The 14,903-nt window shown below is 36.9% G+C and overlaps 1 protein-coding gene across 3 annotated transcripts in view; it reads right to left on the reverse strand.

Annotated features, from left to right (window-relative positions):
- SBNO1 (strawberry notch homolog 1) overlaps nt 1-14,903 on the reverse strand; it is a 35,315-nt gene that overhangs the window by 11,997 nt on the left and 8,415 nt on the right. For 2 of the 3 annotated variants that reach the window (XM_068654503.1, XM_068654504.1), the window contains exons 5-21: nt 13,558-13,599; nt 13,079-13,179; nt 11,901-11,997; nt 10,604-10,764; nt 9,861-9,994; nt 9,636-9,726; nt 8,555-8,716; nt 7,851-7,986; nt 7,670-7,775; nt 6,243-6,396; nt 4,597-4,779; nt 4,375-4,472; nt 3,623-3,774; nt 2,837-3,034; nt 2,368-2,538; nt 2,101-2,270; nt 918-1,049 (exon numbers count right to left, since the gene is read on the reverse strand). In XM_068654503.1, the coding sequence (XP_068510604.1) occupies nt 918-1,049; nt 2,101-2,270; nt 2,368-2,538; nt 2,837-3,034; nt 3,623-3,774; nt 4,375-4,472; nt 4,597-4,779; nt 6,243-6,396; nt 7,670-7,775; nt 7,851-7,986; nt 8,555-8,716; nt 9,636-9,726; nt 9,861-9,994; nt 10,604-10,764; nt 11,901-11,997; nt 13,079-13,179; nt 13,558-13,599 (2,288 nt within the window). The remainder of the gene's footprint in view (nt 1-917; nt 1,050-2,100; nt 2,271-2,367; nt 2,539-2,836; nt 3,035-3,622; nt 3,775-4,374; nt 4,473-4,596; nt 4,780-6,242; nt 6,397-7,669; nt 7,776-7,850; nt 7,987-8,554; nt 8,717-9,635; nt 9,727-9,860; nt 9,995-10,603; nt 10,765-11,900; nt 11,998-13,078; nt 13,180-13,557; nt 13,600-14,903) is intronic. The other variant, XM_068654502.1, reaches the window with a different exon arrangement.

Below are 14,903 nucleotides of genomic sequence, written 5' to 3' on the forward strand. Positions count from 1 at the left end.
GGACACATTTCTCTGATGGGAAGAGAAAGAAATGAGAAGGGACAGAGGGAGACCTGTTCGACAGCAAGCAACAGAATAACTACAAAAAGTTGTGGCTAATACCACATAAGGAAGAACACGTGGCCATTCTGGTATCTGCATTTGCCTTGAAAGAATTTAAGCTCTTGGACTGTGTGCAAGTCACTTACAGGAACATGAATATTTCCCCTCAAGTGTAATAACAGATCACAGAAGTTCCACACAACAGCTACATTTACTTGATTTGCCCTCTTGTGGTAGCATACCCAAATGAATCAGGTATGGTGTTTGGTTTTTCCTCCTCCTTTTATCAGCTCCAATTCTATCATTCCAGTCATCATTTCTTTTCGGAGTTCAATTTAAAGGACAAAAGCTATTGCTCTTCCCAGCATTACTTCTCAATCTGTGTTAACATTACCAAACTCCCACCCGTTTTCATTGAAACTTCTTCCCCCTATTGCACCAAGTCAACCTAGTTTTTCCCCCTTTCAACTGTTTTCTCTTCATAGGAGAAGTACACATTAATCCAGATAAAGGAATCTGGAAGACATGGAAGGTTTGTCTGCTTTTAAACACATGCTGTTTCAACAAGACTAGTTTAAGGGTGCTAGCTTTCCAACTGGCACATGTATACATGCCTCCTAAGAACAGGCCTCCATGCCCACCCAAACTAGAGCCTGACCTACAAAGAATGTTGTAGCCACATATTAGATAGGACTACTCATCACACTGGTTTGAAAAACAGAATGCACAGCGCTGAATAGGAAATGCTTTCTCGCTGGTACTTATTGTACTTAAAGTCACTTACAGTGAGATAAAAGTAGACTGAAATATTCGAGTTGTTGCTCTATGTGACTGACTCATCTAGCAAGTTCTTCTAAATCGTATTTAAGAGCTACCTTATCTCCATCCATGAACCTCTGCTTTTCTGTGATGTTCAGAATTTCAACAGGCACATCAAGTTCAGATCTTGACTCATAAGATATGCTGCCATCATCATTGCTCACAACTCTCCCTTTGCGGCCTGTCATCTTTAAAAACAAAAAGGGAATATAAACTCATTATGATAATACCGAAATTATTACACGCCACAAACTTCAAGCAACGATGCTATTTATTCATATACCAACCTTAAAACACAAATTACTGATTCTGAAATTTACCAAGTACAATACTCCAAGCACAAAGCTACATTTGAGAACCTGCATTTTTTTTGCTTGACGTCATTATCTGCTATGTAGAACACTTATTCAGAGGTGGCTGAGGGAAATCAAAAGTACAAGAACATATTTATGCAGAAACATACACTACACCACTGTCCATAACGGATTTATTAGTCATCAAATAATTCTACAGACTACTGGTGAAGTTATGTCTTAAAAAGAAGAGTCTAATGCCTGTCAGAAGTGAAGAAACGCTGTCACATACTAAGAGCTTGCTATTTTTACTCCTGACAACAGCAACTGGGGACATATAAAAATGCTCACAACTCCAGAGGCCTCCAAAGGTACTAGGAAAATGAGCTAAAATGGTAGCTGAGATTGTCAACGATTTTAACATGGTCTTTTAAATCATGATGATGTTTCTACCTGACAAGGACAGGTAGCTTAGAGACATGTTCCTAAGATTTTTGAGAAAGAGATACGATTGCTCACCTGACTTTTCACAAAGTCAGTTTTATTATACAGGTTCTTAATCTTTATTGCTCATACATACCAGCTTCGAATTGACAACAGCTAGTTTGAACTATATACCACTATTAAGAGACACACAAACTAATGTTATTTATCTAATAAGAAACTACCGCCAATCTCAGAAACAACCTGGTTATCCATCAGAGCTCTTCCCTGTATTCCAGTAAAATCTTCAAGTTTCTCCTTCATGCAGGGACATTCAGCAAAAATAAGTTACATTCTCATACCTGTGAGATGTCTAAAACCGATGATCAACTTCTCTTTTAAGATACTTAGGCAATACATAACCTTGAATGACAACAATGATTTACTGCTGCCAGATCAGTAACACAGCAACACAGCTGCAGTAGAAAAAAAGAGTCTTCTCTGAATGTAAACATCAGCCTACCTCTGCAACATTTTCAGGACCACCCAGTTCATCTATAAGCTCATCCAGTGTATTAGGTGGAAGATCTTCAGCCAGCTTTTCCAGTTTATCAAGCAGTTCTTTCTTCATTTGTTGGGCCCTTTCAACAGCATCCTGACTTGTTACAAAGCTGCTGTTTGTGTTACTGTTTGCTGAAATTTAAGAGAAAACCTTTATGATTAGAATTTCACTGCTGAATTGCTAAGTAGGTGAACCAAACAAGTGAGTTCCAAAGAAATTTATTCTTACCTGATGTGTTGGTGCTAGAAGTAGTGGTACCAACAGTGGAAGTAAAACAGCTAGGTCGTTTTGAGCCAAGACCAGAAGCTAATAAGGCACTTTGAATAGAATCCGGGTCTATACTTTTCTTCTTTTTCTTGTCTTTATTTTTTTTATGCTCTTTTCTAATTAGCCAGGGATCTGGGATTAAATAAAATATTTTCAAAAAGTTTACAAGCATTTAACAACAAAATGCATCCTTTCCTCTGAAAAACAATGTTCTTGTCACAAAAGGTGACTTACTGAAGTCTGAATTTTAGTGTGTAAAAATCTGCTGAAGAGATGCAGATCACTCTAGAATTAATTCCTGTCTCAGTAGGATTTAACTACAAGCTTGTCATTCGCAGTCTTATTTTTGGGTCACTGAAATATTTAAGACTTTACGCTTACTATCTGCAAGTGCAGATACTTGCTTCATGAAGCACTTAAACTGCCTTACCATCTTCGTCATCTTCACTGGATTCATCTCTGAATGGGTTGAAGTCATCATCATCTCCAGAACTCATATATCTGAGGCTCTCATTGTCACTTTCTTCATTGTCTGAAGCATCAGATTCACTTTCACTCTCATCAGAGCTGCTACCCGCAAGGCCACCTGTTTTACGAGCTTTTTTGGCTTCTCTGCTTACTTCTTCACCTAATTCCATCACCACCCCAGGACAAAGAGGTAAAAAAAAAAAGTTAGTTTAGACCTTGTAGTCTACTTTTGACATTTGTTTTCAACACGACAACAACTGAAAAAATATTCAACATTAAAACCAAATCTGTTTAAAATAAATTTAATTTTTTTCCAGTAACCCCTCCCCCCAACACTTTTAAAATCACTTTTTTTTTTTTGGTAAAAGTATCACCAGCCTGTGGAAAGAGGTTACTACTAGGCTTCTCTTTTCTTAGTCATGAGAACAAGGAAGCAGTTATTTGCTTGACTGCATCAGGAAGTGGTCTGATATATAAGCTGCTTTGGGACACAATCCCACACTAGGTATCAGCCCAATTTTTGAATGAATAACTAAAATTTACAGATTGTATTATCTTGGCAGCAGTTTTAAGTCTATTAACAGAAATTTATAACAGAAGTCTTAGAGACCTGTAATACACGCTCTTCCATGAATATTGGTACTGATACTTACATTCCCACAATTTATTCTTTCCCCCTCAGAGTTCTCTTTTCAGCAATTGTAAAATTGCTGTTTTCACTATATTAGCGTAGCAACTCAAGCGTTACCTTTCCGCTTCTTTATTTTGTTCTCCTTGCAAGGGCTGTCTCTGGGTGAATTGTTGTTGCTTTGAGCAGTCAAGTCAATTCCCAACAAGCTAAACAGTTTCTTCCTGTCAGGAGCTGGAAAGTGCTTTTCAATAAGAGACTGGAATACTCCTCTGTTTAAGGAAAAGAAAGTTCAGTTCAATTTGCATTCATCTAAAGTAGAAACTTGTAACATTTGAACAGCTTGACTTCTGTGAAGAATTATTCCTCATGAATGCAATTACAGATGCACCCTGTATAATTATCACCCATGTTACTGTGTTTGTCACCCTCTAAAAAACAGTGGTAGGAGACATTTACTTTACAGCACTGTTACTTTTAACTCATTAAATTGGTTTTTGGTGTCAAGTGTTATTGCTGCTGACATTTTCTTACTGCTCAATGTTTAAATGATAGATTAACCTAAATTATTAAGAACTTCAGCAAGGTAGTCTCAGTATTTGATCTGGCTCATCTGATAGAAGTTTTGCTGCAAATGCAGCATGCACTTGACACATCTACCCTCCCGCACACTTTGAGGTAGAACAGCACCAGCTGTTCCACCCGAAAACATCATTTAACATGGCATTAACAGAACCAGGAACTACAGAATGGCTTATATAAGTAATACTGTCAGGCTTCACATAGAGGCAGCTTAAGCACAAATTGCTACATGTATTCCAGTATTCCAGTCACTTTGCTAAAGCACAGTTCTGACAAACATCATATCTTACTTTGCTGTAGAAACAAAGTCATTCAGTTCACCACCACCTTCCTCCAAAGCTTCTAGCGTCCTTGCTTCTCCTGTTGACTGCAGGCCAATAACAACACACTAAAGGACAAATTAACACAAGGTACACGTTTCAATACCAGAGTACAAAAGCATGTTGCCACCATACCTTTTACAATATTAGATATAAACAAAAATATTTAGAGGTAAGTCTTCATCAACTTACTTTCCCATTCTTGATTTCTTCCCGAGCCAGCTGCACCACCCTCTTCACTTTAGATGCTATGCAAAGGTACTTGAAAAACCTCTGATGAGCTGACCAAAATTGACCCCACATAGACTTTTTCATTCGTTGTTCTGCATCAATAAGATCAGCTGCTTGTTGAAATCTTTCTCTAGCACAGACCCACTGAAAAAGAGAATGTTAATTGCTTTACGTGTCACATTTCAAGGTTATATAGATACATTCTTTAGTATCCAAATAAAGAAGTGTAAAGTTAGGATACTACAGGACTGCAAGTCAAGAAACTCCTTGTACATCAAAGCACACAAAAAGAAAATAGTTATGGCTGAGTGAAGTCAAAATATAATTACTTTCATAATGAAAAGCAGATATTTACATTACTGCCAATGCAAACGCAGTTTTTTCTAATTATCTACTTTCTCCATTAATGTATTCAGGCTAAGAAAGTCAAGAGAACTGCCCATAATTAGGCATAAGCAACAACCAAAAAAAGAAAACTACTGCTTTCACATTTACAGTGTTTTGTTATACTCTTTAAAACTTGTCTAAGACAAGAACAGTAAAGTAAGACTTTTGCATGCTTTTAAGTAAGCTTTGGATACGAGTCTAATGACTTTTAAACAACTTCATAAAGTACAATGCTGTTTTGAAGTTGATGTTATAGCTGTAAAAGAACAATTTTAATTATTGTAGCTATGCAACATGAATACTGAGTCATGCTTAAGCACTTATTCAGCAGGTAAAGACCCTGTTCATTTTAAACGATGTCCAAGGAACAATTAAGCTGTGTCAGGAAGTTCAGATTCCCTATTAGAAAAAAGTTCTTCACTGAGAGGATGGCAAAGCACTGGAACAAGCACCCCAGGCAGGGGATTATGGCTCTAAGCTTGTGTTCAAGAAACATTTGGACAACACTCTAACATATATGGCTTAACTCTTACACTGAGCTATGTAGAGTCAGGAATTGGACTCTATGATGGGTCCTTTCCAACTCAGGTTATTCTCATTGTAATATTTTTTCCTAATACAGTGGTGATACTGTACAAGAATGTGTACAAATGAATGTGTTTTGTGGACAATGTTAAGAACAACAAGAGATAACCAGCCAGGAAATAATAACATTAAAGGCAACGACAGCTTTGCCAATTCAGACTTGATCCACTGCACATGTAAAACTACTGTCCTGCACTGTTTAACTACAAGCACCGCTCTACCATACTGCTTCCATGAAGAAGTGTGTGCAGCCTGTCTAGCACTTCTGCAGCTTGTTGTCAGCTCAGTTGCCTAAAGGGGGAGGACTGGAGCAGCTATGGCCAGCAGGAGAACAGCAACATCTAAGGCAACAGTGACCAAGGTCTCTGAAGCACTGCTACAGGTCTGTGGATCAGTCAGATATTGGAAGATGCACCCTAAGCTACAGCTTTTATGACTCCAAACAAGAACTAGCAGCTTTTGCCGAAGTCTTAAATGCAAATTTTTACACTAAGATGATACACAAGTAGATGCCATTCCTGTCTTTCAACAAGCAACAGCACTATATTTCATTTCAAAAGCATTTAAGTTTAATGCAAGTAACTTGAACCTCTCAGAACTCAAGACAGGAAGCAAATTTAAAGAAGCGTTCTTACCAGTTTCACAGATTTATTGTACATTTTAACATATTCCTGTGAAAGCAGAACTTCATCAATTTTGAAAGTTACACCTGAAAAACTCAACTGTCTAGCTATGTACATTCCTCTCAGTTTCATATCCATAGCAACTATTTCCATGGCACCAACACCTCTAAAATAAAACAAAAAGTGAATGTTAGCATTTTCAAGAGCAATGATTTGTTAAAAACACAAAACAAAATTCAAGTGCATTACAAATAAATAGCATGCTTACAAACGTGAAGGAATGTTTTCAAAATCATTAGGAGTGTTTAACTAAACAATACTAATAAATAAGGTCTTGAAATCTAGCCTCCACATAGAACTACATCCCTGCTCCTTGAGTACTACATGTACTCCAATGGGTATAAAACACTCAGCTACTTTTTCCCTAAAAATGACCCAGCATGCATTAGGATATCAACTCATTAACAGTAAGTGAACGATGAAATTGGTCCAAACATGTAACAGAATCTTTTATTGCAATTTTATGAACTCCAACGAGGATTTAAAATAATGGATACAAACTATATTAAGTTATTTTCATACCAGTATAAATCTGAATAATTAAGTTACCTAGTAACTTAAGTTCTCTTCAACAGAAACACACCTTTAGCAATACCTCGAGAGCACTGAAGTCAATTGCAAAGCTAAGCTACTCACAAGCTTGGGCCTGTAATTTCATTATTGCTCGTTTGATGCATACTCAGTAATAAAGTGGAGACTCCACTTGCACAGTCTAGAAAAAGCATGCATCATGGAGATGGTATGTGAGAAGATGCATACTAAGCCCTATTGTAGCATTTTGAAGTGTTCAAAAATCCTTGTCAAGTAGGCAAAAACAGAATATATTAAAATGCTCACCTACCAAAGAATGCAGCAGTGGCATTATCTCCCAACCTCGCACATTTACTTTTCTTTAAAAGGTCTGAAATACGAACTACCTTTCAACAGCACACATCATTTCTCTGAACTGGGTTCTTATGCCAGAAAGCATAAGAACAAGACTTCTTACTGTTAAGCTGCCTAAACTGAGTGCATAAACATTAGAGGGCTTTTGCATATAGGGAGACACTACCTATACTGAGAGCATACTCAGTATACAGAGTGCGTTTTCATGATTAGCAGCAAAACATTTTCACCTCATACCACCACCCACATTTTGAGAGGGCCATTCTCCTAGCCAGCTTCTAAACCTCTCAAAATCTTCTGCAAGTAAGGGAAGCATCTCATCTTTCACCACATAAGATAAATTACATTTTTGCTAGATTTAGAAGCTAGAGGCAGAAAGTCCTTAGTGACAGGATGAGTTTGGGGAGGACTGTGTGTGAGCAAAGACAAAGAAACTGGAAAGCACATTCAATCACAACCATATGTGTTCTTGCTATAGCTCTTCAAATTATTACCTTCTTTCGACAGCCTGAATAAAGTCACTGAATTCCCTAAATGGAGTTCCTTCACCCCATATTCCAAGACGGTTCATGTATGCCATATTTCTTGGCTCAGATGCACCTAGGAGAAGAACACACTTTGTACCAGTGCCAGTAAAAGCATACAAACATCTAATGTGAACCAAGTAGTACATACCTGTGGCACTAGCATAAACAACCCTAGCTTTTGGAAGTTTATTTTGAAGTTCCAGTACAGCCAGACCTGTTTTTGTCGGTTTTGATGAACCAACAGGACACAGATTCTTGGCTTTATGACACTCATCAAATACAATCTGAACCATAATTAAGGAAAAGGTTTGCTCCACTGAATTTTTTTTTGACCTGAGAGTTAAGAAGAGAAAACAAGAAAGTCTACTAATTAGAAGTAGGTTACAAATGGTAAATTGCACTTTTTACTAGTCACATTTTACAATTACCACTTTAGGAAAAAATATTTAGCTAGTATTTAGTAGCACAACTACCCATACTCTTCAGAATTGAATCCTTCAAAGCATCATCGATACTCCCAGAAAAAAAACACTTAGTATACTGGAGAAATGGAATATGTAAGCTTAAGATTCTTAAGTAACATTTTAATTTTGTGTTCTTTATAGAAAATGCAAAAGCTCTTCTCTTGTACAAGAGTTGTGTGGTAACAATATGATGGTCGTAGATTGCCATGAAGTTTTTTTGTAAGATTTCATGTCTACTGTCAATGCATGAATGCAATTCATTACTGTGTGACAGTACTGTGAGAAAGAACAAATACAGAAGTACCAGAAAATATAAAAAACAGGATTGTCTTTAAGGATGTGCGCTGAAACAACAGCTTTGTTACAACCAACTTCAGAAAAAGGATACAACTCCATCAAAGTCTTCACCACACCAGTGAAGAAGCTGCTTTAATCTGGTCTTGTATTTACCACCAGACTGACTTTCACCAATAAGAGAGGAATATGTGGCAAAAATGACACCCTTCTTCACGCTTCCATTGTGTTTGGAAGAAATCTTCCCATACTTGAACTGCCGTAGAGATAAGAAATCAATTATTCAAAGGATACCTCCTCAGAACCATCTACCATATGACTAAGGCATGCTGGAGGTCTTAACTTCATGGCTTGTACACTTTGAAACCCCTAGACCCTACATCATGCTTAGGGTATATCTGGCTTATGGGAAGTTGGTTAAGAGGTTTTACAGCACTCTGCTTATACATATACTTAAGAAAGACTAGATCTGAGGCCTCAAAGATTAACAGCCAAGTTCTTCAACTTGACGGTTTTCTTAGCTTAAATACAATTAACATTTTTGTTCTGATGCATTCCTTAAAGCTATTTAGAGAGTGTATTTATTGCTGCTACTATAACTGACAATTTCTAGAAGCTTTACTGTATTTTAGAAAAAAAGCAAGAATACTAACTCAAAAGGAATTTTAAGTTCAGACAGGGAACTCAACCAGTAATCACACTTCACAATTTATGTAAGTGGCTAATCCTAAGCAGACAGCACAGAAAATAACTTCACGCGCTGCTGCCATTTTAATACATTCCAAGAAAGTCTATTATACAATAATTACACACAAAGTGTACTACATACAAACTCTGCACTGGTGGTGTAAAAATGAAAACACGCTACAAAGTCTAAAAGATTTAAGGATTATTTCAACTTCTAGAAGATACTCTACTAGTAGTATCAGTAGTAGTTTGAATAATAATGTTTAAAAGTCGCATGCTAAGATTTAATCCTACAAGGGGCCTATTTACATGATTATCTTAAAGCACTGCATGGTTCTCACAAGATTAAGGCCTGTCAAACAAGACCTAGACAGCAGTTTTATTGAAATTAGTACATTCTTGCTCTTAAAACAGTTAACATGCATAACTTGTCACACAAGCGTACCTAAAGTTTTGCCTCAACTGTACATAGTAAAAAGTTTCCACACCTTGTTTAATGAATGAACCAAAATGTTTTTTGCTCCAATATCTCTCAAGTCTCTTTCAGCATCGTATTTCAGATCATTCGACACGCTAAACCTGAAGATATAAAAAAGCATTTAAGTCACAACAGTTCAAAGAGCAGTTCAAACATTTTTCAGAAGACGGATTACACTGAATTTAAGTACTATAGTCACTATAACATCTGCTCTAACAAATCCTTACACACTTACCAGACTGCTCTTTTTCTGCCTAACAAGTAATTTTCATAGATTATCCCAGCTATGGTCCTTCCTTTTCCTACACCAGCACCATCACCTATCAAGAATCCAGCTCTGTCTCCATTGGGCAGGAATGTTTCATGTTGCTGTAGGAGAAAACAAAAACTTGTACTCATTCTCCAAAACACATCACTGTGGATTGTCATAAGCAAGCCAACATAAGAAACATCCTATCGGATGAGACCAGTGGTCCACCCCACCAAGCACTTTCTGACAAAATGAAGTTTCATTGAGGGAGAGCATACGAGCTTGACTGCTCTACATGGTTCCTGATCCCTGCCTCCTTCCCTCAGCACCTGGAACTGGAGAAGAAGATATGCATGGGTCTAGTCACTAACAGAACACTAGCAGAATTTTCTTTAAACCCTTTGATACAGTCACTGCTTACTTTGTAAAGATTCTCTTATCAGTTTCACCAAGCTCCCATTTGTGCCCATTTTGGGGAATCTGATGAATAAATCATAAATCTTGATTTTCATCCCCCCTTTATTCTTCCCTCTTCTTCTGCCTTAGGCCCAGACTTTAAGTCTCAAATACTCAAGGGGCAACTTCTTCCTACGACCATTTTATTTGTCCTCTAACCTTCACTACCTTCCTGATTTATGGAGAGCTGCATACTCATTATCAGACATGTGCCCACTGAAGTTTTTAATACAGCAGTAAAACACGCACAAGAGACGTAACATCTAGCATACCTGGGCTGCATAAGTGATCGCTTCAAGTTGCAAAGCTGACAGCCAGCCATTATCAATTGTTTCTTCTGATATCGATGTCTGGTACCACACATCAGGAGGAGTTACACTGGATAACGAGCTGGTTTCCACTACCGGGTCAGGATGACGTAGACCAATTTTTACTGGTTGGGAAGGTAAGGGGAGGAAGGAAGAGGATGAGAACATCATAAACAGATCCGTTGCTACAGAAAAGGTTAGTTTATTTTCTAAAACAAACTGCAGTTAACCACTGCAAAGGTTGAACTCAAGAAATACACTTCATTGTTTACTCTAAGTCATGTTAAACTATCACATACAAAGGAATATATCAACCTGGGTTTACATAACTGCAATTCATAACTGTTTCTCTTCTAACCACTTTCCATCAATTTTAATAAAGTTATATAAAAGCTCATTGTATTGAAAATTAAAAATATTTATGCACTCAATATGTTTGAAACTGCCCTGAACTTTGCCTTCCCCAAAAAAATAGAGGCAACCTCAAATGTCAGAATCACAAAAGCAACATTCTTCTCACTATTTATACAGTGCTGTTTTTAAGTAGTACGAGAAGAGAAAAGATTTAGAACAGACATGGTTTAATTACTGACAGATATCATCCGTGACAATAAAAATTAACCATTTAGCTGCAAGCCTCACACAATTTTTTTGCTTTACTTTTAGAGCTGCTCATTAAGTAACTAGTAAATAAGATTAGACCTTTTTGTCACTAATTACAACAAAGAGGGAAAAGGAGAAAAGAGAGGAGATGGCAATTAACAGCTGTAAGAGATTTGCTTCCTTTTATAGAAGAATAAAAAGGCAATTCTAAGAAATAAAAGTCAGGAACAATACAGGAAGAAAGCATTTAGGGTAAACTTCATACTGAAAGACTCAAAATGGATTTTAAGGATAGTAGTGACCACTCAAACTTTTTATAAGACAAGTTCCTCTGCTGAGGCAGAAAACTTAGAGATAAAAAAAAAAAAACAACAAAAAGCTTAAGAGGTAAAAAACCCGATTTCAGTTCAACTCTATTTATGAAACAGGCAGTGCTCAACTAACGCCTTTCTTATTAAAGAAAGGAACGCTACCTTCCAAAACTAAGTGCTATAGAAGAAAAAAAATCCTAGGGAAAAAAACACCATAAATTCAGATTTTTTCTTCATTCAGATAGAAACCTATAGGACTTATGGTGTATGCTATTCACTCCAGTCTAGTTACTAAAAGGTGTCAAAACATTTCAGCATTTTAATGCAATTTAGCTTTTAGGTCATACATTTTATTGGCATATACTCAGCGTAAGTTTCTGCATGGCCCATTTCTTCTTCATCTTCTTCCTCAGGTTCCTCCTCCTCTTTTACTGCTGGCACTTTCTAGAATAGAGGAATATCTGCATTAGAATATTAATAACGTGCTGTTTGACTATGTCCTGAAAATTAATCTGAGAAACATAATGAACATAAACTTGCACTTGATTTTTCTTAGCACATGCAATAGAGCAGAAGGGCAAACTACGAAAGGAAATGTACATCTCTTAGGCTCTGAAGGTATCTTCAAACACAACATCATGGAGCTTCCTCTCCCTTACAGAGAGACTCACTACAGCATTTTAAGCCCAAGCTTAAAGAAAGAAACTTAAAGAAAACAACAAGTTAAAAAACTAACTTTCAGGTACTCCCATGAAGACTCTTCTAGTTGCACTTTCATTGCACAATTTCACACCTTCAGGGAACAGTTACAATAGTTACCACAGTTATACCCAGTATTCTCCCAAACTTGACAGTTATCCATTTTTACTGTGATTTTCATTACCGTAAATACACTAATATTTTAAAACTCTCTAGCCAGCAACTCAAAGTCTTTCACAATTGATATTTAATATTTCAAAATTTGCCCAAAGAAATTTTTTGTGCCAGTTACTGAGGAGCACTGCTCATCACAATCTGCAACCCAATTCCATCAGCGAAGACGTTAAAACTCTAAAACATGTTCTGCTGCTGTAAACATCTATTAAAATTTAAGGCTATTGAATGATACTCTATTTACATCTTAAATCAAACCACCCAAAATGTCAGTCATGCTAGAGAAAGTCTCCTGGTTTCCTTGTTGCTAGCTACACAGATATTTAAAAGAAAAATGTCTTAACACAGCAAGTGAGGTGTTTATCAGCTTTAACTGGAGCACATCCTTTCATATCCAAACAACAAGGTGCTGTTAAAGATAACTTCAAGTAATTGTCATTTGGTATGCAGGCTACCTGGTCTACACGGCTGTTAGTTTTAGTCATCTAATCAAGTACTCTTAGTGGAGAAGCAAACCTTTTGAAGAAACAGATGCACTCAGTACAATTCTACCACAACAGGCAAATACAAGTAACCACTGAAACTAGTCACAGTTGGCTGGGGCCAATAAAATATAAACTCAATTAGCAGATTAACTACTTGTACTACTTACCATAGTTGGTGAAAAACTCCTCATTTTAATATCGTTTATCCATATTCTTGCTACCTCTTTTGTGGAAGCCTCCTTCTTCACTGCACCATTGCTTAGATCAGCTACAAAAAAAAAAACAACAAACATCCGCTGTGTTTTACAGGAATTCCCTCTAAACGCTGACTCAGATTTCAACACTTCTCTTCTAGCTCATTAACAGAGAAGGACACTACTGTTCAGTAGGACACAGGTGCTTCATAACACTATCATTATTTATGTCCAAAAATAATGTATCCAAGCACAAAAGGATTAAGTTCCACTACTACTTAAGATTTCCCATGCAATACCATCACATCTGACACAGGTGTGTATTAGTTTCAAAATAAAGAAAGAAACCTTCACCAAATCTAGATCCAATATTTAGAAGTACTCCACCTTGTGAACTTCTGGAGTTTAACAATAAACCAGAAAGCCCCATGTTTCAACAGAAATGAACGTACCTGGTCTGGTGGCATTTACCACCTTAGGAACTACAATTATGTCTGAAAAAAAGAAAACCAACTTTGGTCTCATTGTTTAGAGTTTATAACAGGATCCTTCAAGATGGAGATCTACTAACTTGCCTGTCCTCACCCACATTTGGAATCAACTAGCAATAGGGCTCAGTACAGAATTCAAAGAAATTCATGCAAGGATACATGTAAAACAATTAAAGGAGCTGTCAAGCTGCCATGAGGTTGATAGTCAATACGTATATTAGATTTCATGCAACTGACCATAGGAAACAAAACAATTGCACAGAAAGCATTTGCATCAGAAAGGCTGTACAATTTAAGTTTTTGTTTACAACCTGTAACTTCTGCTGCCTGAGTTGTATGAGAAGACCACGCTTCCTTCCACAAGCTCCTCTGTCCAGAGTTTTCTCTGTACTTACCAATTTTTTTTAAATTATTTTTGAATAAGAACAAAAAAGGTCCAAAACCACAAGCACATAAATAAGACTAGAAATGTGGTTCTAGAAGTCATGTTCCCTTACTTGAGAGGATGCATATTCAACTACTTTCTGCAGCTGTGCCACTACACCACCTATGGGGTCTTGATACTTCCTCATTATCTACATGCTTCTGTGAGCTTTCATTTAGTACAAAGAGTCTGAGATCCTATAAAACTCTTTCCTGTTCTCCCTCACTGCTTTTCCTGCCTCCCACCCCTCAACTTCAGTTGTTTTTTCAAGTTCAATTCAAGAACAGTGAGCAAAGAGGAACATTCTTGTTTCCATCCTCACAGCTGGCTTCATTTAGAGTGCATTCTACCTGCATATGAAAAAAGGCATACTTTCATCTCTGCCTATAAAAATTAGCAACATTTATTTCAGAGACAATGATAATATAGTAACACAGAAGAAGCCCGTGTACTTCTCAGGAAAAGCAGCAATAGAGCTATTTTCAAACTGAAGTAGCCTAATCTTACCTCATGCTAAAAGCAGAATAATTCAAAAGAATGAAACCAGTATGTTTCATGCAATACTTTAGACATCAAATTGCAATTTAAAAATACACATGCACGCAGTTTTTCCCCTTTTATTTAAGCTAATTGTGTAAGTTAACTACATGTTAGAAATAGCATACAAGAAAAGACTATGAAAGGTATCACAAGGTGAAGATTTAGAGCGTGCTAACAAAATACTTCTGGCACATAACACCATCTTTAAGCGGTAACATGGAAGCAAACAGCAAGTTTTTAGCACATTTTCTTAACACAACAGGTCTGATGCTTCCCATGGAATTTACAGGGCTACCAAGATTCTCCTTTCTTGGGAGATACTTTAGAGAAACACCGTATGATA

This window comes from Anas acuta, chromosome 17, assembly GCF_963932015.1.
Source record: "Anas acuta chromosome 17, bAnaAcu1.1, whole genome shotgun sequence".
Classification (NCBI taxonomy): domain Eukaryota; kingdom Metazoa; phylum Chordata; class Aves; order Anseriformes; family Anatidae; genus Anas; species Anas acuta.